Source organism: Pteropus medius, unplaced genomic scaffold (genome assembly GCF_902729225.1).
Source record: "Pteropus medius unplaced genomic scaffold, Ma_sr-lr_union100, whole genome shotgun sequence".
NCBI lineage: Eukaryota > Metazoa > Chordata > Mammalia > Chiroptera > Pteropodidae > Pteropus > Pteropus medius.
In genome coordinates, this window is record NW_024354503.1 from 11359187 (window position 1) to 11379868 (window position 20682).

Sequence of the window (20682 nt, forward strand, 5' to 3'; positions counted from 1 at the left end):
ACGCAAAATCGTTAAAGCTATCACAAAACAAGCTCGAAGAGCATTTTATTAAAGCCCCAAAGCCAGCATTGCTTGAATAGCAGTGGCAGAACGAGTCCTGTGTGAAATGACAAAGGGCATTGGCAGATGTTCACCTTGAACATATAATAAGAGCTTCAGGTAAACAAGGAAAGAGAATCCAGGAAGAGGGTGAGAGATTTTGCCATCGGATCATGAAACTCATCCCCTTTTCTCTCTAGGCAAATGGCTAAGCTGCATTATTCAACCTCTCTTGTGACTAAGTTCTAATCAGAGGATGTAAGAGGAAGTGATGCATGCCACTTTCCAGACTAAACAATAAAAACCTCCCAGGTGTACTCCTCCAGGCTCCTTCTTCCTTTCTTCTGGCTAGCTAAGAAATGACTTCAGGAATGACCTTGGAAGCCATGAGTTAAAAGTCGATGAATGACTTGTGGAAATGAAGCCTCCGTGTTCTACCTTCTACTGCAGAGCAAAAATATCCATAAGGGACTGTTAACCTTGAACAAGATATAAACTTTTACTGTTCTATACTGCTGAGTTTTAGAGGTTTAATTGCCACAGTTGCTAGCGTTACAGCATTAGTTAACACAGTACAGTTACAGAGTTCTGGTGAATAGTGTTATGAGTAAATTGATAAGTGGGTTAATGTAATTCGAATTTATAAATAAGGAAACTGAGGATCAGAGATTTGAGTATCTTACCCCAAACACTCAGAAACTAACTTTTGGATATGTCCCAGAACTCAGCTGCTCTGTGTCAAAGCTCATATTCTTCTGGTGTCTTATTCTGCAAAAGGACAAGCAGATAAATTCCAAATTGGTTCCGAGTGTTGAAAAATGATATTGACCAAGATGTATCAGAAAAGATCAACCCCGTATGAACTAAACAGTACAGGTTTTTGTATTGTTACTGATTGGCCCCTAAATGTACTGCTTTCACTTTTATATTAAGCTTTATTTTAAATTAGATATACTAGAATTATGTGATTGATATCCACTGATGTTTTAATGCAGATTAACTCCCTGCAGTTTGATCTGGAATATCATTAACATTCCTTTTCTTTTAAGCATATAATTTATCCTTCTAATGAATCCATAATAGCATTGGGCATTAGTCATTTACAGGAACCCTGCTTTTCTTCTTTCCCTTAAACAAATTTTTTCCAAAACTATTAATGTGTTTTTATTATAGAATATGATATAAAAATTAACCACTGAACCAATTTTTCACTGTTGGAGTGGGAGGTTAAAGGTAAGGAAAAGGAAGAGGCTATAATGATCCATGTTGCAATAGATTAGAGTTGGAGACATAAGTATAAACTCATATTTAATTTAATATAGATATAGAGTTATATAAAGAATGATTTATAGACACACATGTACACAGATTAGTATAATTTTTGTATTTCCTTGCTGTCAGCTAAGAAGACTTAGAAGCAGTGAACACTACAACAGCAAGCAGCACATATAGCACCCGGATCTTTGTTTCTAATACCATTTTCTAAGAAAACAAACCGGGGCTCCTCAGAGAAATGGCTGATTCTAAGACTGGGGCAGGAGAGATACAAGATGAGCCTGGAATATTTTATAGTACTACAAAACAAGAATTATTTTTAAAGAACTCCATAATAATGGGATATGTCCAGAGGATACACCAGCCAATGGAAAAGTTCCCAACAGCTAAAGCTGAAAAAATTTGAGCAACATAGAAGTATAACCCAAATATAAAAAAATTGATGTATAACCCAAAATATAAAAAAATACTCAGAAACATCTATGAGACTGCACTGATATAAATAAAAGATTGAAAGGATAAAAGAAAATAGAATAGAGTAAAACAGAGTAGAATAGAATAGACAAGTCTCCCATGTTGAATTTCAAATAACTTACTTAGTCTCCGCTCTCTAACGGGAAGGAGATAGAGCATTGCACCCACTCCTTAAGTGCAGGCTGCACGTAGTAGCATCTTTCCAAAGAGGACAACATGGAAAACAAGATGGAAGAGTAACTTTACAGTCGAGAAACCTGCCAAACACCACCTCAGGCAGGTGATCATGGCTCACATCAACAGTGACGAACACGCTGACAGAATGTACCCTTAATGTGATATACTGAAAATGGCACTTTATGTCTGTTTTACTCCTCCCCAAAACTCCTAACCCCAGCCTAATCATGAAAAAAAAAAATCAGACAATTCCAAGTTGAAGGATATTCTTCAAAATACCTGACCACTACTCCCCCAAACTGTCAAGGTCATCAAAAACAAGGAAAGTCTAAGAAAATGTCACAGCCAAGAGGAGCCTAAGGAAACTTGATGACTAAATGCAATGTGGTCTCCTGATTGGGATCCTGGAATAACAAAAAAAGGGATAATAGGGAAAACTAAGGAAATCTAGATAAAGTATGAACTTTAGTTAATAATAAGGTATGAGTATCAGTTAATTATAACAAACGTACCACACTCATGTAAAATATTAATAATAGGGGGCTGTTGGGTATCAGGACACTCTGTGTACTATCTTTGCAATTTTCTATCATATAAAACTTACAAAATTAAGTAGATTTTTTTTTAAAAGTCACCCACGATCCCATAATCTAGCAATAAAAAGAAACATTTTAATGCAAGTTTCATCTTTTTTCCTGTCTATTTTTATTTTTTAAAGTGGTTTCGTACTGTACATAGTTTTCACTTAACATTCAGTAAATGTATTTCGATGCCTTTATAATTTTACAATATGATTTGTATTTATAACAGAGCAGTTCATTTTAGGAATGTATCATATTATTCAGTCAATTATTTATTGGTGTATTTATTTTTCTCTAATTCCATTGAATTTGTTAAGGAAGGAGGTGTGGGAAATAAAAAGAGTTAGAAGAGTGGAAACCATTCCGACCTATTTGTTCATTGCGAGAAAGGGGCGGGGGGGCTGGTCTCATACTATCAGGGAAAACAGAATGGGATGAGAAACAAGGGACCTAGAGACTGGTCTCAGATTTGCAAATAACTCTGAGCATGGTTTTAATCTCAATCTCTACAGTTCCCAGTGTCCCCATCGATAAAATGAACTATATAATTTAAGCAACTGTCCATTCCTAAAATCTATTACTATATATTTTGCAAAAATACTATATTTTAGAAATTTCTTTAGAAGATATGACCAAGTATACTTAATATAATAAAGAGAGGTAGAAAATGGATGACAGATACTTTTCCTCTTTGCTGTATAGCCAAAAATAATTTCCCATCATGTGGTACTAATGGAATACATTATACAAAATGACACAAAGACCTAACAGTTGTGTGCAAAGGGGATTCTTCTTGCTGAAGGAGAGGGAAGACTAGTCCATGAATGTTGCAAGGAGGTCAAGTTCAGCTAACCACAAGAAGGGATGTGTAATAATAAAATGGGCTTCTTAGAAAAATGAGTGGGTTCTTAGATGCAGAGAATTTTATAGCACACGCTGGATGGAGGATCGAAAGGGATATTTTAGAAGCAATTCATTTTATTTTTTTTTTTTTATTTTTTTTTTAGGCAAGGCAATCCTTGGTTGACTTCACAGATTTCAAGGACTTAGTCAGTTTACAATCCCTTATTTTTTATTTTTTACGCCTACAGCATCTGGTCTTTCTAGGTAGTCTCGCATCCAAATACTAACCAGACCTGACACTGCTTAGCTTCCCAGATCAGATGGGATTGGGCTTGTTCAGGGCGGCATGGCTGTAGTAGAAGCATTTCTGACTTTCGGTAGGAATTCAAACTGGATGATCACCAAGTTCATTTTCAATTTTAAAAGGCTGGAATTTTTCTTTAATCTTATATACACCACCCTTTAGACTTTTGCCCATAAGCACTGCCCCTGTGTCTGAGCTCTCTGCTGTCCCTTTGGACTCTTAACTGAAGAACAGATTCCACTAGCAAAAATAAAAAGCATCTATTTATTAAGAGGATGAGACCTTTGGCTTGTTTGTATGCATAAGTGGGCACATCTCCAAGCATCTAATGAAGAACAAGTCCTTTCATTGTCATTAAGAAAGTATGAACGAATCATCTCTTGAAACTCAATCTTCTCTATGAAGCCAAGGCAAAAAGAACAGAAACTTTGGAAAGCAGGTCTCCAGTTCACAGTCAAACCCTAGAATTTGTCTTCAAGATTCTTCAATTTTTTTCCAGAAAATGAACTTGTGAAAGCCCTAATAGGTAAAAATTAACACACCCACTTATTAATATTCAAATTTTTGAAAGTGATCTGATTCAGGTGAGAGATCCTCACCTTCACACTTTTGTGTACTGAGGAAGGAACTGTACTTGGTGGGAGTTTTCTAAATGGTGAAGGTGACTCACCATTTTGCATATCAAGTGATCAATGCACTTCCCTTATCCTCTTTATTCAGGCAAAAACTATACAATGGGTGTCCCAAAATACGGGTTTTTGGAATTCTACTCACAGGAGAAAATTAGATAGCCTCTCAGTCTGCTTCATCTCATTATAAACCAAGTAGATGGCTAGAAACCGTTCTCAGGGGTGCGAGGTGGATGAGAAAATGAAGAGGGCTGGAACCAGCTTTAAGAACTTTTCATCCTAAACTTCAAAAGTACAGAAAGTGAATGTAATATTTTATGAGAAACCACATGCTGCCTGTAGATCTTCACTTCCAACACACACACACACACACACACACACACACACACACACACACACACCCGACTGCTATTGGCAAATGCCTCCTCTCCAATCACCAGAGGAAGGAAGAGATCCCTAGAGCCCTAACGCGCCGCCAGTAGATAGGGTCTCTGACAGCCCTCGGCGGCAGCTGACTAGTCTGTGGAATGACAGTGTGAAAGGTGTTGCAAGGAAATCCCTTGCGTGATTTGTGGTATGTTAAAAATGCAGCATCATCCTCTCTGCTCCTTTTCTTCAGACGAAAAGCAGAATTCGAGGGAAACTGGAGGGGCAAAAAGGCTGCCTACCTCCAGGAGCTCCCTCCTCCACGTCCCCTCACCCCGCCCCGCCTTTCTTGGACTCCAACTGCCACCGCTCCAATGGGCCAGCAGCGCCTTCACCCATTTCCTCTTCCATTCACTCCAGTGGGGAGGAAAGAAGGAAAACAAAACTCTAAAAATAACTGTCAGCATCTTAAAAAAAGAAAAGCTTAGCCACCCCCTGCCCCCAACCCTAGCTCTCCTGCCCTCTCTTTTCCTCCCACACCCTCCTGCTCCTTATGGGGCACATGTCTGCTTCTTACAACACCAAGGCACATGGTTCCACTTCGGCACCGAACCCCACCAGGACGGAGAGGAAATCCACATCCGTGGGACACTCCGCACGGAGCCACCTCCAGCGAGGGAGGCCGGGGGACTGCAGCAGCGAGATGAAGGGCTAGACCGAGGGATCGCTGCTCATGCGGTGAGAGGGGGCGCGGGAGGCGGCGAGGGCGTGGGGAGGCTGGGGAGGGGTGGGGTTCCCACTGCCCTCTGCAGTTGCCGCCGCCCGCCCCCACGCGCGCTGTCGATATTTGTTCGCCTTACTGCAACTTGCTGCAGTGTTTGAAAGAGTAGTAGGAGCATGGAGGTGGGGGCCGGGGAAAGACCAGGAGGAGTGGTCGGGGGGGGTGAGCGCGGGAGGGTGGGGATGCGGCGGCGGTGGGGAGGAAGGCTGGCCCCGAGGCGGTGGGATGGGGGAGAGGGGGTGGCCCGGCGCTTACACATGTCACATGTGCTTTTTAAGACGGCCGGGAGCGCCTGCAAGCTGGATCTGGTGGAGGATGCTGCGGCAGGTGCTTCGCAGAGGGCTCCAGTCGTTCTGCCACAGGCTGGGCTTGTGCGTGAGCCGGCACCCGGTCTTTTTCCTCACCGTGCCCGCAGTCCTGACCATCACCTTCGGCCTCAGCGCGCTCAAACGCTTCCAGCCCGAGGGCGACCTGGAGCGCCTGGTCGCTCCCAGCCACAGCCTGGCCAAGATCGAGCGCAGCCTGGCCAGCAGCCTTTTCCCGCTGGACCAGTCCAAAAGCCAGCTTTATTCGGACTTACACACCCCTGGGAGGTATGGCAGGGTGATCCTCCTCTCCCCACCCGGGGACAATATTTTGCTCCAGGCTGAGGGGATCCTGCAGACCCACCGAGCCGTGCTGGAAATGAAGGTGAACCACAAGGGCTATAATTATACTTTTTCCCATCTGTGTGTGTTGAGAAATCAGGATAAGAAATGCGTGCTGGATGATATTATTTCAGTGCTAGAGGATCTCAGGCAGGCTGCCGTCTCCAATAAGACAACAGCCAGGGTGCAAGTGAGGTATCCCAACACTAAATTAAAGGTATGCTCCTCCTGCATGCTTCTGCCAATTAAAGAGGCAGCACTTCATTTCTTGCCCTAAACAAGCAAAGAAAATGCAGAGGTCTCATCCTTAAGACTCAGAAGCTGATGCTTCTTTCATTTTGGGGGGAAAAGATGGGCAACTGAGTGAAGAAAAGAGGCAATGAATGGTACGACTAGATACTAAGAAATTCAAAGCCAAAACAAATACCAAAAATGAAAAAAAAAAAAAGGAAAAAGTTGTTTCTGAGACCCTGCAATTACATCTTTGTTCAGGGTTAATAAATCAGTGAATGGAAGGGGGTGGGGGAATCCTGAACAATTTGGGGGATTTCTTTTCATTATGGGGCTCAATGTATTTCTTATTACTGATTACACATCCACTGATGCCATAATCACCTATTTACATCTTCAGCCTGACTTGATTTTGACATGTAGGGACTTTATGTCTGGGTGCCCTGTGAAAATGTGTCTGAAAGCAGTGGGTATGAATGTAGTTGGGATTCCAGGAATTACATGTACGTGTGTTTGCATAGCAAAAGAAGCAGAAAATTTTCATGTGTGAAAATGGGGATGTGCAATTAACTGATGTACTAGTTTACTGAGTCCTGTTACTTTCTTCTCAATATAAATTCCAAACCAAAGTAAGATTATTATTATAGTCCAAGAGCAAAAGAAAAGAAAAAATTCCACAGTCAGCAAAAATTGCAAAGAGTAATTATTTCAGCATTAAATATAGCTGTTTAAACGCTCAATTCAGATTTCGTTGCTCAAATGAGATTTCTAAACTCATCTTACACTGTCAGGATTGAGCTGCTGCAGGCAATGAGGCATGCAGTCTCCAGGTGACTGAAGTTTCAGGGACAAATGTGACTTCCAAAAGAGTCACTGCACCATTTGTAGGATCGACCCTGTGCAGGCTCAGAAATTGCACAACCAAGAATTCCCAAGACAGGTGTTTCCCCAGAAGAAGGAATTTTCTTTTTTCTAATGGGTGAAGATGTGTGTGTGTGTGTGTGTGTGTGTGTGTGTGTTTATGGAGATAATGGAATAGGAGGAACCCCAGTTTCAGTAAATGGATGACCTAAATATAGGAAATCACTAATTTTTCTATTTATGTATCTGATAACAGCTATATGCTATTAAAAAATAGTTTTCTCAGGATTTTTGAGATCAAAGGCTTTTTTTTTTTAACTGAAGGAGGATTTAATGCACCAAGAAACTAGGGATTCCTCAGGAAACCTCATTATCTGCCTTCTTTTAACACATTGGTCTTGTTTAAATGCATCCAGAGGCTGACAGTGTTGCAGCCCCTTGTTTAGTTGAGCAGCCCCTTAAGGTTTAGTGAAACTAGACAGATGATTCATCAGCTTGAAATCTAGGTAAGGGCTTGTCTGCTTCACACTTATCGAAAGGAGCATGATGAATATGTGTGGTTGGGCAGAATGCTTTTCATTTCTTGACTCCTTTGACATCAACATTAGTGATTGCTAAAGAAAAGGATTTGGTGGAGAGGGATGGTCCTAGCCTACAGGCTTTTAACTGAGTTCTTTCTTATGCCACACACCTGGCATATAGAAAGGTCTGAAAATGTGTCACGTTTAACTTCAGTTTGTTTTCCTTATCGAGGCTAGTCTGCAGTTTATTAATATGAATTATTCGTTGGGTTCCTTATGTCTTTATTCAGCAGTACTCTTCGGGTGTTAAGAGTTTTGTCCAATCAGCCACTGTGTACATTTTGTTTTTCTGACAATATCATTATGACATTTACAGTACAAATCCCTGAGGCCTCTTATTCATTCATTTAGTAATCATTGGTTGTATTTCTATGATTTATGAGGTGCTCTTCTAAGCACATGAGACAGAGTTTGAGGCAAGAAAATCAAGGTTCTTACTCTCATGGGGCTTAAAAGTAGCAGATGTCAGTGTCCTTACCCAGAGTTAACTGCAAGCAGGGACTCTGCAATCTCTGCGTCCACCACTCAGCCGACACTGTGCTAAGCTTGTAATAGGGGCTCCATCTAAACTTTTTGGCTGATTGGTTGATTGATCTACATCTTGATAGGAATCAGTAGATAATCATAAAAGAGTGAAATAATTGATTATGAAGGTCAATGTAATAATTGTAGACTTATTCCACTAACCCTAAAAAGAACAGGAGAATTATACATTGGTTCTATAAACTGTAAAGCCCTTATTCTGCTACATTCTAATATCAGTGTCTCCTCTAGTGTGTTGGCTTGACTCCCTCTGCATGACATCAGTGAGATGCTTAAGCTATGTTTGGGCAAATGAATCCTTTAAGAATCCTTTGAGAACAATGGGCCCTCTCAGGCATCCAGATGTAATCTCACACATGGTAATGAAATGTAAAATATAATTTGTGCAATACCATGGATACTTAGAATCCTATCAAAAGGTCCCCAAGGACTTTCAGGGTAAGAACTCCCTTACACAGAACAAAATGAGATATCCTTTTCTTTTGATTACATGTTATTTGGAAATGGTTTTAATTCATGTGTGGCAGTGATTTTCAAAGACTGTCCCTATAATACTGATGCATGAAAAAGTTTGAGAGCTACTGGTGTAGGATATTTGAGGAAAATTTTTATACGTACCATTTTTTAGCCCTCTAATTTATTTTGCTTTCCTCTTTCATACTCGGGTCACCAATCTTTCCAACTTTGGACAATATGGAAAATTTCAGTGCTGAAAGATGCTGTTGGTAGGCAGGGAATCAGTAGTTGAAGAAAAATACAAAATAAATCCCAGTGGCTGGATAATGTGAGTAGGAATTGGCAATCTCATGACATGAAGGAAGCAAGTAGGTCAGTGCTTAGAGGTAGTCTGAAGATGTATAAACACTGATTGACAGAAAAGAGTGGTCAAAAACCTTAGTTATGACAATCAGAAGGGCATCTCGCAAATATTATTAAGACATCCAAGTAGTCCTGACCACAGAAAGGTTTAGAACTTCTGATAAACATGATTATTTTGACAGGGTTATCCAGACAAGCAGGGACACAAAGTTACTGGTATGGAATTCCAAACAGAGGCTCAGATAAAGCTGATAGGAAAAAAGCGGCAATCAGCTTAGAATACTATAGGAGAAATGAAATATATACACATTTTCAAGTGGTGTATAGAAAAGATGCCAAAATCTGAAATTCTTACACCTATATAATATAAAATCTACGATTGTGCCTGTTGTTATAATAATCTTTATATTATTATATCCCTGATTAGGCACAAAGGTCGTGTTTTATATTCCTTCTGTATTACTTACATTCCCTGACCCCAACCTTGTCCAATTCCATGTGGATAATATTCATATCATTGATTAGTCTGTTGATTAATTGTATATTTATACTGTAATGGCTCAAAATTATCATCACATCAAACCTTTAGGGAATGCTCTTATTTTAAACATATTCTTTACATTCTCTAGATTTCTTCTGTAAAGTGTTTTTTGACCCCAGTAATTTGGGGGCCTTTTTTTACATATTAAAACATATATTGTATAAGTTAATGCAATGTGGCCAGACCGAATTTTCAAGTTAAATACATAACATATTGTTGAATCCAGTCTCTTGAATCCAGGCTCTCAAAATCCTTAAGCAAGGACTACTCTGCACTCCGAGAAATATTTTCATTATAATTTAAGTGACTGAGGTGGTAGCAGGCAATAATCCCCATGACCTCACTTTTCCATCTGGCTAGTTCCAAGAAAGTAACAAATCTCATATGTCCCTCTTTCTTTATTTTGGTCACAGTAAAAAAAAAAGAAAAAGAAAGAAAGAAAAAAAAAGTGAAGAAGCTGGCAAATATGGTCCATGACAAATGGTGAGAAAGCAATGACACAGATTTGATTCCCTTGCAGCCTGTCCTTCTCATTAAATTCCATTAATATCATACCTTTGGACAGATGTTTAAGTGAAGTGTACGTACTTCGATGTACTACAAATAAGAATAGGAGCAAAGAAACACTTCTTGCTTTTTAACACAAGTTTCTGTGGGTACATTTCAAGTACATCTTTCCGGTTCAGAAGACGTTGCTATTAATATTTAGTTCAGATTTCAATAGACAGGCAACTTAAGCCAATGTGGAAAGTGAGGACCAACATTATTTTTCAAAAAATAGCTCCTTTCCCTAATTCATTCTAAAACCTCATAAGACATTCATATCAGGATCTTCTCTGATACTTAGACGTAAGCTTACATTCCTGGTTCTATTTCTTAATAGGTGAAAACGTGACTACCTTACTGAATGTTCTGATTGTGTTCTAAGTGATGTTGGTGTTTTATACATAGCATGTCATGTTTACAAGTCTATAAGTTAGAAAGATTATTTATATTTCCCTTTTGGAGGTAAGGAAACTGAAAACCTGGTGGTTAAGTGACATCTGTGAGGTTCCTAAGGTGGTACATTTTGAAACTGGGATTTAAATTCAGGTCTGTCTGGCACTGAACTTCATGTTCTTAACCAGCATATCATGTATCGTTCTCGGTAACAGCAGCCCTTTGTACCAAAAAAGAACTAGGGCTATAACTCCTGAGCCATCTCAAATCCCTGTGAAAAGACCCCTACTGCTCTTTCACACCAGTCCTCACGCTCAGTCAGAGAGACCAGCTCGGAAGATAAAGTGAAGCTTCACTTCCTTTACCTGACCATAAGGAAGTAAAGCTCGCAGTTTGGGAAAACGCCCACTCTCTGTCTACAGTGAAACTTGCCACAGAAGTTTAGCAAATTCCTCACTGGTACATGATTTTACCTCTAATATAATTTCATATCAGCTCAGAACAGGTTAAGGTGAGGCTCCAGGATCAACTGAAAGTGAGAATTATATAATGCGACCCAAAGTTCCGAGCCAGGGGCTTATGTGCCAGACAAGCTGGCATATTTTTATCTTAAACTGGCATCAGGGAAAAAGGATTGGTGAAATAACATGGCATAATGCAATATCATAAAAAGGAGCAAATTGGAAAATATTTAGGAAACCTAAGTTTTAATGCCCGTTCTTTAGAGGTGAGTTTCATGATTTTGAACAATTCCCATCACCAATCTGAGAGTCAAGTTCTAGGACTCTTGTGTAACATTCTACCACGTAGTAGTTAAATATAATTACAATAGATTTGGGGACATGTTCTAAAATATTTTTCCTTCAGGGTAAAGTAGATGTGCTTGATTAGATTTGAACTATGCTGTTGAATGGTTCTAACTAAACTATTGCACATATATTTCGTAGCCACTATAACAGGATGTCTGTTTGTTAAATTTTTCCGAGCACCAAGTCGGCAAAAGACTTGCTTGGTATTGATTGGGTCCTAGATCCTACTCCTTGGTTTCAACAAAGACCTACTTTTAAATTAAGTAATTTTCATAAGTACTTATTTATGTTTCTTTCCATTTTGTAAATTCAAGAATTAAGAGATGGATAAAAAAAAAAGGAACAGAAATGGTTGTTTTATTGTTTTTCTCATTTCCTTGCCATCAGCTCAGCTGATGGTAGTTTCCTAGTGGTCCAGGGCCACCCAGGACTTGGGAGTGGAGTAGGGAGAAGGCAAAGAGACGCGGCAAGATGGAAATGTAGGAGAGACTAAGGCCACTCCCCGCAAACCCTCACACACAAAAAATATTCTTTTGCCTCTCCTGTCACTTTAAGCAATAATTAACTCTAATAGTTTTTTCTTAATCTTTTCTACTTTAAATGTTATTATAACCGAAACAAACTATGATACTGTGCCTTTCCAAATATAATGTGTTTGGAGAATATTTTTCACTTTATCTCAGTAGTTATACCCTAATTAGACCACATTGCTTTTAATTTGGTTTTAGAGTTGAAGAGCCTATGTTCAAACCTATTCCAGATACGTCCAGACATTTCTACGCATGCTCAATATAAACGATATTAAAGAGGATATCTTGAAATTTCAAGATTCTACATTTTCTTATGAGACAGCTCTAGATTGAAGGGCAGATCTCTTCCTTCCCTAACTTAGTCAAACAAATTGCCCAGGGCAGGCCCCCCCGACAGGGTGGAATCATGGGAGTGACTCATTTCTCTGATTATTTCTGCCAGTGAGAGGTGGACAGAATTATATGCATCCCTGGCCCAAAGAAACATTTAGGAAATGCTTCTGACTTAAAAGCATGCCAAGTCACATTGTAAGCCACAAAACCAATTACATTGTGTTTTCTAAGACCTTTCTTCTCAAAGTGTTGCGTATGGACCAGTAAGTAGTAGCAACAGCAGCTGGGAGCTTGTTAGAAATTAAAACGCCCATGTCTCAACACAGTTCTACTTACTGGAATCTGCATTTTAACAAACTCCTTAGGTATTCATGTGCACTTGAGAGTTTGAGAAGGTCAGGTCTATGATGCAAGGTTGACCTTGGTATTCCTCATTCATGGCTCAAGTTTGGAGCAACTATGTCAATTCAGATCAAAACACCATAAGAAAATTGAGTAATTGAGCCCACAGCCATATCATTTAGTCATGTGATAGAGCCATTGAAGAAGTGCCTGAAGAATTATCAGCAGCTATCCCACATTGAGTAGTTGGGTCTGTCACTGAGTTAAACTTAAATCTGATTACTGTCATCCAAAATTTTCCAAAAATGTTAAAAATAAATCTAACCAACTCTTTAAGAAAAAACAACAGCGTTTTTTCAAGCTCCTTTGGAGTAATTTCGCGGTACTAGCAATATTAAAACCTAGTCAGACTAATTTTGTTAACTATCACATGAGAACATAAGTTATAGGAACTATACATAGGAGCAAGAGTATTTGGGGAAAAATGAAACACACAATTACAGAGGCGTGTATTTTTAAAGTAGCCTTGCAATCCTTGCTTTCCTCAGACAGGATTATTATGACAGTGCCATTCATTGAAATCAAGGCTCATTCTCTGTCATTCAAGGGAATTCAGGATCTCTGAAAGGTACCTGATGAGCAGCACTCAGAATGAATGGACTCTGTTTAGTTACAGGATTTGTGTTAGAACAGCCACTGTTTCCCCTCCAGAGCTACCCTCCCAACATGGGAAGACCTCACCTGGGCCACTCTAACTTTGCTGTTTCAAACACTGAAGGCACAATATAGGCTCAGGTTTTGGAAAGCAGAAACACATTTAAAGTGTTCCCGTAGCTTCAGAAGGTTCTGAATGCAGCTCCAGGTGTTCGTGGCAGATGGAGGCTTGACTGGCTATTTAGGGTTCAGCCTCAAAGGCTGCACTTCCCTTTTGAATGTTCAGTCTGTTCTCTCACCTCACTAGGTCTCTAAATTACATGGAGGGAGAGAATGTTCAGTTCTGATTGCCACGGCAGGTCATGCTAATGTGGGCAGGAGGCACAATAGATTCAAAAGCTATTCATGTACACATTAATTCGGGTAACTTTTGTATTTGCCATGTACCAGACACTGGAGATTCAGTGAGGAACAAAACAGATGCAGTGCTTGACCTCCAGGAGTTTGAGTCTAGTGAAAAAGACAAAAATCATATAGATAAATTCCTAATTACAGATTATTATGAAGGAAAAACACATGGTGCTGTAAAAGTAGCATACCATGTCTTGGGGCGTGAGAAACGGCTTTCCTGAGGAAGTGACTGTGAGCTGAGAGCTGAAGAGCGACAGGGAGTTAACACTCAAGAGTGAGTTAGATGGTAAAACCAAGAGTATAACGCAGAAGACAAGATCCCTTAGATGCATTGAACAAAAGCCGCTGTGCATGGAAATTAAAAAATGACAATGGCGAGAGTGCCAAGGGCCATGGTAACAACTTCTTGAGAGTTGGTGTAAGATTAGATTAAAGACTGTGGATCTAGATTAGATTAAAGACTGTAGATCTAGATTTTCTGGGTTTATCTCTTTGTTCTACCCCATTAGCGCTATGATTTTGTACAAATATTTTATTTTACCCTCTGTAATTCAGTTTCTTCATCATAACTCCTAACTCTTGGCATTGAGTAGATTAAATGAGTTCATGATACCTAAAGTGGTGCTTCTCAAACTCTAATTGTCACCTGGGGATCTTCTTAAAAATACAGATTCTGTGTTAGCAGGTCTGGGGTCAGGTGAAAGTCTGCATTTCTAGCAAGTGAAGCTGATGCCACTGGTCCATGAACCACCCGCTGAGTAGGAAGGCCATATAGCACTTAGAACAACACCTGGTTCGTTGCAAATTCTTAACAAATGCTAGTGGTTTAAATCCTTAAGCACTGATATTCTTCCCTTATCCAGAACTGTTAATTGACTTTCTTACAAACTCATGATTAGACGAAAAACCCTTTTGGTTTTGCCCTCAAAGCTAAAGATCTATCACATGGTAGTTCTCACAATGTCCTTTGTAAGTACAATACGAGGGGCATAGATCCCTTTGCTTCTTGCACTAAAAAGCTCGAGCTGCCTCCAGAGCCGTCATTCTGAATATGACCTCTCTTTGCTAAGGACAGTAAAGAGCAGACAAGGAAAGCGTGGGACCTTGGTTTCAGTTTTCACTGAGTTTGGGAATAACTTGGTGGTTAATTTTGTGTGATATTCTCCATAGAGCTACTCTTGACCTCTTTCTTCCCTCTTCTGTGACATTGGGTATTCCTTCTATATCTCTGTTGGTTCTCTACTTCTTACTGACTCATTCTCCTTTCCTCTCCCATATTATTTCCATGAAACAGTCTTTTTCATAGTTTGACCTCTCAATATTCTCATTCGAGCCAAACATCCATTTTCTTCCATGCCTATAACTATTTTAATGGCATCTCTATTCTGCCATTGAATCAGGCTCAGAATCTCAGTCACCTATGATTAAGTCTTCTTCACCAACCCCCCAGCCAAGATACATACAAAGTAATATCTAATTAACTATTAACTACCAGGTCTTGATCATTCTACATTAGACATTCTCAAAGTGGGAACTTGTTAGAAATGGAAATTCTCAGGCTTCATTGCAGATCTACTGAAACTCGGCTTGGGGCCCAAGAAGCTGTCTACGTGATTCTTATTCCTGCTGAAGTATGAGAATCACTGTTCCACAGCAGCAGTGCTCAGTGTTGGCTGAGGTAGCAGGGGAGCCTTAAGAATACTGATGGCATAGGTCTCGGCTCTAGAGATTCTGATTTAATTAGTCTTGAGGCAGCATGGGCATTGAAATTTCTTAAAGCTCCTCTTTTGATTATAATGGGCTACCAAGGTGGAGGACCAAAATCTCCTTATCAAATTTCTTTTCCTTTTCTTTTCCACTGTCTTCCCTTTGGGCCTTCGTTACCACTTACCTGTTTTATTTAAGGGATAATCTTATTTCTCTCACATAATTTCTCACACTTGGAGCCTAGCCTATGTAGCAGGATCGTCTGCATCTCTTGGTTATAGTTTCTTCTAACTAAATCTTGCAAGGGCTTCCCATTGCCTAGAGAAGAAATTACATACTCTTTACCACAGCCATTGACAACTTTCCTTGGCCAGACCCCAGATTTTACATCATATATGCCATCCCAAATGTTCTTTTTTTCTTACCTTCATGCATACTTTTAATTTTGCTTGGAATTTCTTTCACACTGTCAAATTCATTTCCATCTCTTAAAAGCTGAGATCCCAAAGCCATTTTTTCCGTGAAGTTTCTCTGAGTGCTTTCAAAGGTAGAAAACACTTCTGTGAACTTTGGAGGTACTTTGAAGGCAGTTCCCTTAATCAGTGTATAATTTGTATTACAGATTTGTCACAAGTTTTTGCTAAAACATAACTGTATCTGCCTAACAAACCAATAAGCTGGTAGCCTTCGTTGCATAAATTGATTTGCCTATGAATAGCTAGCCAGTAAGGAGGAGGTCTGTGGGGCCAGTCCTTTGGGGGAAGTTGTGAGTTGAGAAGTCCGTTCCATTCTCAGTCTGACATTCTAAGGCTGTGCCTAAACTCTAATGATCACAGAAAGATATTAAAAACTATTTTCATGCATGGCCCTGAGCTACACAAGGCACAAGCTTTGGGCTTAGGAGACAAAAGGCCACCAGAAGAGGGAGAGGGAGACATTTTTCCCACCTGTACACAGCACACACATGACTTCAGCTCAGGAGAGGCTGTAGGAAGAATAATATGGCTCGGGTATCTGCTAGAGTTGCCAGATATAGTAAATAAAAGTATAGGACACCTGTTAAATTTGAATTTTGGATAAACAAATAATAATTTTTAGTATAAGATGTCTTAAATACTGCATTATTTGCTTATCTAAAATTCAGATTTAGCTGGGCATCATGTATTTTATCTGGCAACCTAGCACTATGGGAATTCACAAATCACATCGGAAGACTCCAGTATAGACTTTAGAGTGTCATAGGGACTGGCATCGGTTCTAAATCACAGTAGTGGCCATCATCCTACGAAAGGTATAGTTTGGAAATTATAACGATATTCTAAGGATTCCTAGAAATGTGTGGGTGAATGTGTGCAGGGGCCAGAGTTTCTGTCTTATTCAAGTAGGGATGCAAAGAAGTAAAATTTAAGTTCCTCTTATATGTCCTCATTTATATACTCTGGCCTTAGGAAACCCAAGTTACATTTATTGTTTTAATAATCCCAAGAATTTATTTGCTAGTAAAATGAAAATTAATGAATAAACGAAAAAAAAACTTATCTAAAACTACATTGGATAAAGATCCCATATAGCAAAAATATCTTTTATGTCTTATCTATGAGAGGATGAAATATATTTATATGCAAAAGAAAAAATTTAATTAAAGAAATTAAGTTATAAGATAAGTCCTGGAGATGTAATGTGCAGCATGACGACTATAGTTTACAGTACTGTGTTGTATATTTGAAAGTTGCTAAGAGAGGGATGTTAACTAAACTTATCGTGGTGATTATTTCACAGTATATACACACATCAAATCATTATGTTGCACATATATAACTAATATTATATGTCAACTAAATCTCAATTTAAAAATTGTAAAAAGAAAAAGAGGAACTGTCCATATTAGCCAGAACCATTAAAACAGACATTTATTATAAATGAAATAATTTAGGTCAACACTGTGGATAGAAAAGATTTTTTAAAGGTCTATCAGTTATTCAGATTTAAGAATCATTAGATTAGAAAGAGGGTTATTTAGGAAGCTACTCATTTGAATATGGTAAGAGTGAAAGTATCATAAGCAAAACTGATAGAGGACATAAAATGCAAAGTGAATGATTTTATCATTTCTGTGCAACGGTAGAGATTGAAATTAATTTCTTAAAACATAGGGAACTGAGTGAAAAAGAAGTCCTGATTCCTTTTATAGAAAGAAGGAAGGAAGGAAGGAAGAAGGAAGGAAGGAAGGAAAGGAAGGAAGGAAGGAAGGAAGGAAGGAAGGAAGGAAGGAAGGAAGGAAGGAAAGAGAGAGAAAGAGAGAAAGAGAAGAAAAGAAAGAGGAAGAAAGAAAGGGGATTATGGGTGCAGATGAGTGAAAATTTGTAGGTTGGAAATAGTAGCAAGCTAAAATATGAACCCCTAGACAGACTAAGTTACCCTTTGCATGTATGAAATGTATTATTAAAAACAAAGCTGAAGCATGCTATTAAATATTTGTACAACAGCACTAATAAAGTGTATGTGCTATTTAGAGCCTGTCTTATTTTCCTTCAAGATTATAAAGCTTTTAAGGGCAGGGATCATGTCTTGTTCACATTTCTAGCTTAAACGAAATGTGTGAAAAGTCTAGCTTATCATTTCTCCCTTCTCAGGAACCAGGTTTTTCTGCACAAGACACTTTGCAGGATGACCTCTGTAAGGCAAATCCCCTGGTGGCTCAGGCAGAGCCTGAGTAATGGAGCATGAGGACAGGGATAGTGGGGCACCAGTAAGTGCCCCTGGAGACAGACAGACACCCTGCCAGAGTTCCCAGGGAGGCAAAAAGCTCAGGGTCTGAACTAGTTTATGACCCCTTTTCACAGGTAGAACATACCTCTCTAAGGGAATAGCACATAAAACTGGCGTTAGCAACGTGACTTTTATTTTCATTTCATTTTTTTCAACTATTTTTACCTTGGTGATTATTTTTAAGGAATTAGATCCTTTCTAGACTGTGAAACTTGAGAGATTTTTTGATTAACTAATCACATCTTACCAGCATGCCTCTTACTAAACAGTGTTCAAGTTTATAATTTAGTTAACTTATCTCAAAAATTGTTTATAAACTGATGTGACTCGACTTGTCTTCTTCCTGATAGAAGAACATTTTGGTAATTGATAAGAGACCCTCACTTCTCATTTTTCCCTCAGTTTAGTATCCTGAAAACTTACTGATGATGTTAAAATCATAAGCATGACAATCTGGTCCATTTAGCCTAAAGCAACACATGTTTTTATTGATAAGGTTCCTGTTTCTTAATAGATTAATATAGGAAAAGTGCTTATTGATTAAGACCCTCTTTAAAAATTTTTAAATAATGACAAAGAGGGTAATTAAAAGGAAACACAAGTCTATGAATCCAATTTTTTCATTTATTAACTGTATGACTTTGACTTTAGATATCTACTGCCTTTATCCTTCAGTTTTTATATGTTAAAAAATAAAAAATATTAATATCCACTCTGCAGATTTTTAGTTTCTGGCACTTTATAGTTTCTTAATAAATTCTAGCTATTTTTTTTAATGTAAATCCAACATCGTAACAACACCAAAGAAAGATTAGGAAGCCACTTGAAAAATCATTTACAATCCCACTCATCAGTTCTATAAACAATTTCCATCTTTCACTGCAAAATACACAGTTGCCGTACAGAGTATATGTCTTTTTTGATCTTGTTTATTTTCATTTTTTTGTAAGCATTTTTACAATTATCATGTTATTGGTTGCTCAAAATTCTGGCAAGTGACTGTGATATAATTTACTTAATTGTTCATTTATTGTTATCTTTGGCGTATTTCTGGGGCAGTGTTTTCGGAGCTGGTTTTTGCAATCCTTAACAGGCAGGCATAAGGAGGAAAGCAAAATATCTTGGCTTGTCAACAGAAGCGTAGGAAAAGAGCATTTTCTTATGTGATTTAAAATGTCGCTTTCCTAAGTATGTGCACTTATGAAAGCAAGATACAAATATAGGTCAACAAGCTCCAGGGTAACAGGTGTCCCAAGAAAAATCCTGAATAGAAATTAGAAGGACCTGATTTATTTATAGACCAACTTAAAAATGCCGTAAATGGCTTTGTTAAGGAACACATCCAAGATTAAACTTCTTACAGTACCTTGTAGCTTATCCTACTACAAAGTAATTTTTGCTTTTCACTTAGTATTGCTCAATGATTCTTATAAGAAACACTTCAGGAACTTTTCAATTATATGACGCCTGGGTCCCCTCCCCAGAATAATTGAAACATAATCTCTGGGGAAAAGTCCTGAGAATTGGTATTTTTTAAGCTTGGCCGATGATTCCAGTGGATAACCTGATTGAGAAACACTAAAGGAACTTAGACCAGAAAAAGAGCCCCTGTCCTACCCAGCTCCTTTGCAGATGTGTAGGATGAGAGAATAAAGGAATAAGGCTGCTTCTCCTGAACCTCAGCTTCAGGCCCAGTCTGGGATCTCAAAGTAGAGAGCATTTGCCCTGACACCAACAATTGTAGTACCATTGCCCCGCCAGGTAAACTGCCTCCATGGGAACTCTGTAGCTAAAGTGAACAACTTCATCCTTGGCTGCAATTCCCTAGTCTGGTATTGACTGGCCAGAAATATGATGTCTTAATCAATTTGCTATGCTCGAAAGATGTCCTAGATTGCTAGTCATTGGAAAAATATATCCTGTAACACTTTAAAAGGCATCCTTACTTAATATATTTCTGCAAAGAGATTAATAAAGAAAATCTGTAGGCACACAGTAAATATTTATAATTATGGTGATAGAGCCAAAGATAAGAAATCTCGATAACTCAAAGGAGTATGAAACTAGAGCTTGAAATAGAGTCAATTTTTATTTTTATTAGCTCCTCAATTTCCATCAAGATAACCTAAATTCATATCCTGAGGTGATCAGTATTTATTAATTTGTAACCAGTTCATTAATGCTTTCTTGTTAGCCCATCTTTTTGATAAACACATAGGAGATAAAGAAATATGTGTTGAATGAATAGCTTTTTAATTGTCACATTTTGAGTATTAAAAGCATGACATTAAAGAATTTCAAAATATTCCCACTCTTAGTTTACCCAAACTTACTTAATCTTCAGCCAAATTCTTTATCTTCTATCTTTTCATCTGTGAAAATAATATTAAACTCCTTTTCTAGACGTATATACAAGTTCTGGGAAGGTTAACTACTAGTTTTAGCATGCTCGTGACTTCTAACTCATCTTAACCTCCTTAGATCAGCGAGGCAAGT

General features: G+C 38.6%; 1 protein-coding gene and 1 pseudogene across 1 annotated transcript in view; one reads left to right on the forward strand and one right to left on the reverse strand.

Annotated features, from left to right (window-relative positions):
- Positions 1–3628: 3628 nt before the first annotated feature.
- On the reverse strand, positions 3629–3747 carry LOC120596449 (uncharacterized; annotated as a pseudogene).
- A 1890-nt stretch (positions 3748–5637) lies between these two features.
- PTCHD4 (patched domain containing 4) overlaps positions 5638–20682 on the forward strand; it is a 175169-nt gene continuing 160124 nt past the window's right edge. Inside the window, 1 exon segment of the mRNA XM_039854344.1 lies at positions 5638–6159. Within this exon segment, the coding sequence (XP_039710278.1) occupies positions 5695–6159 (465 nt within the window). The 5' untranslated portion in view covers positions 5638–5694.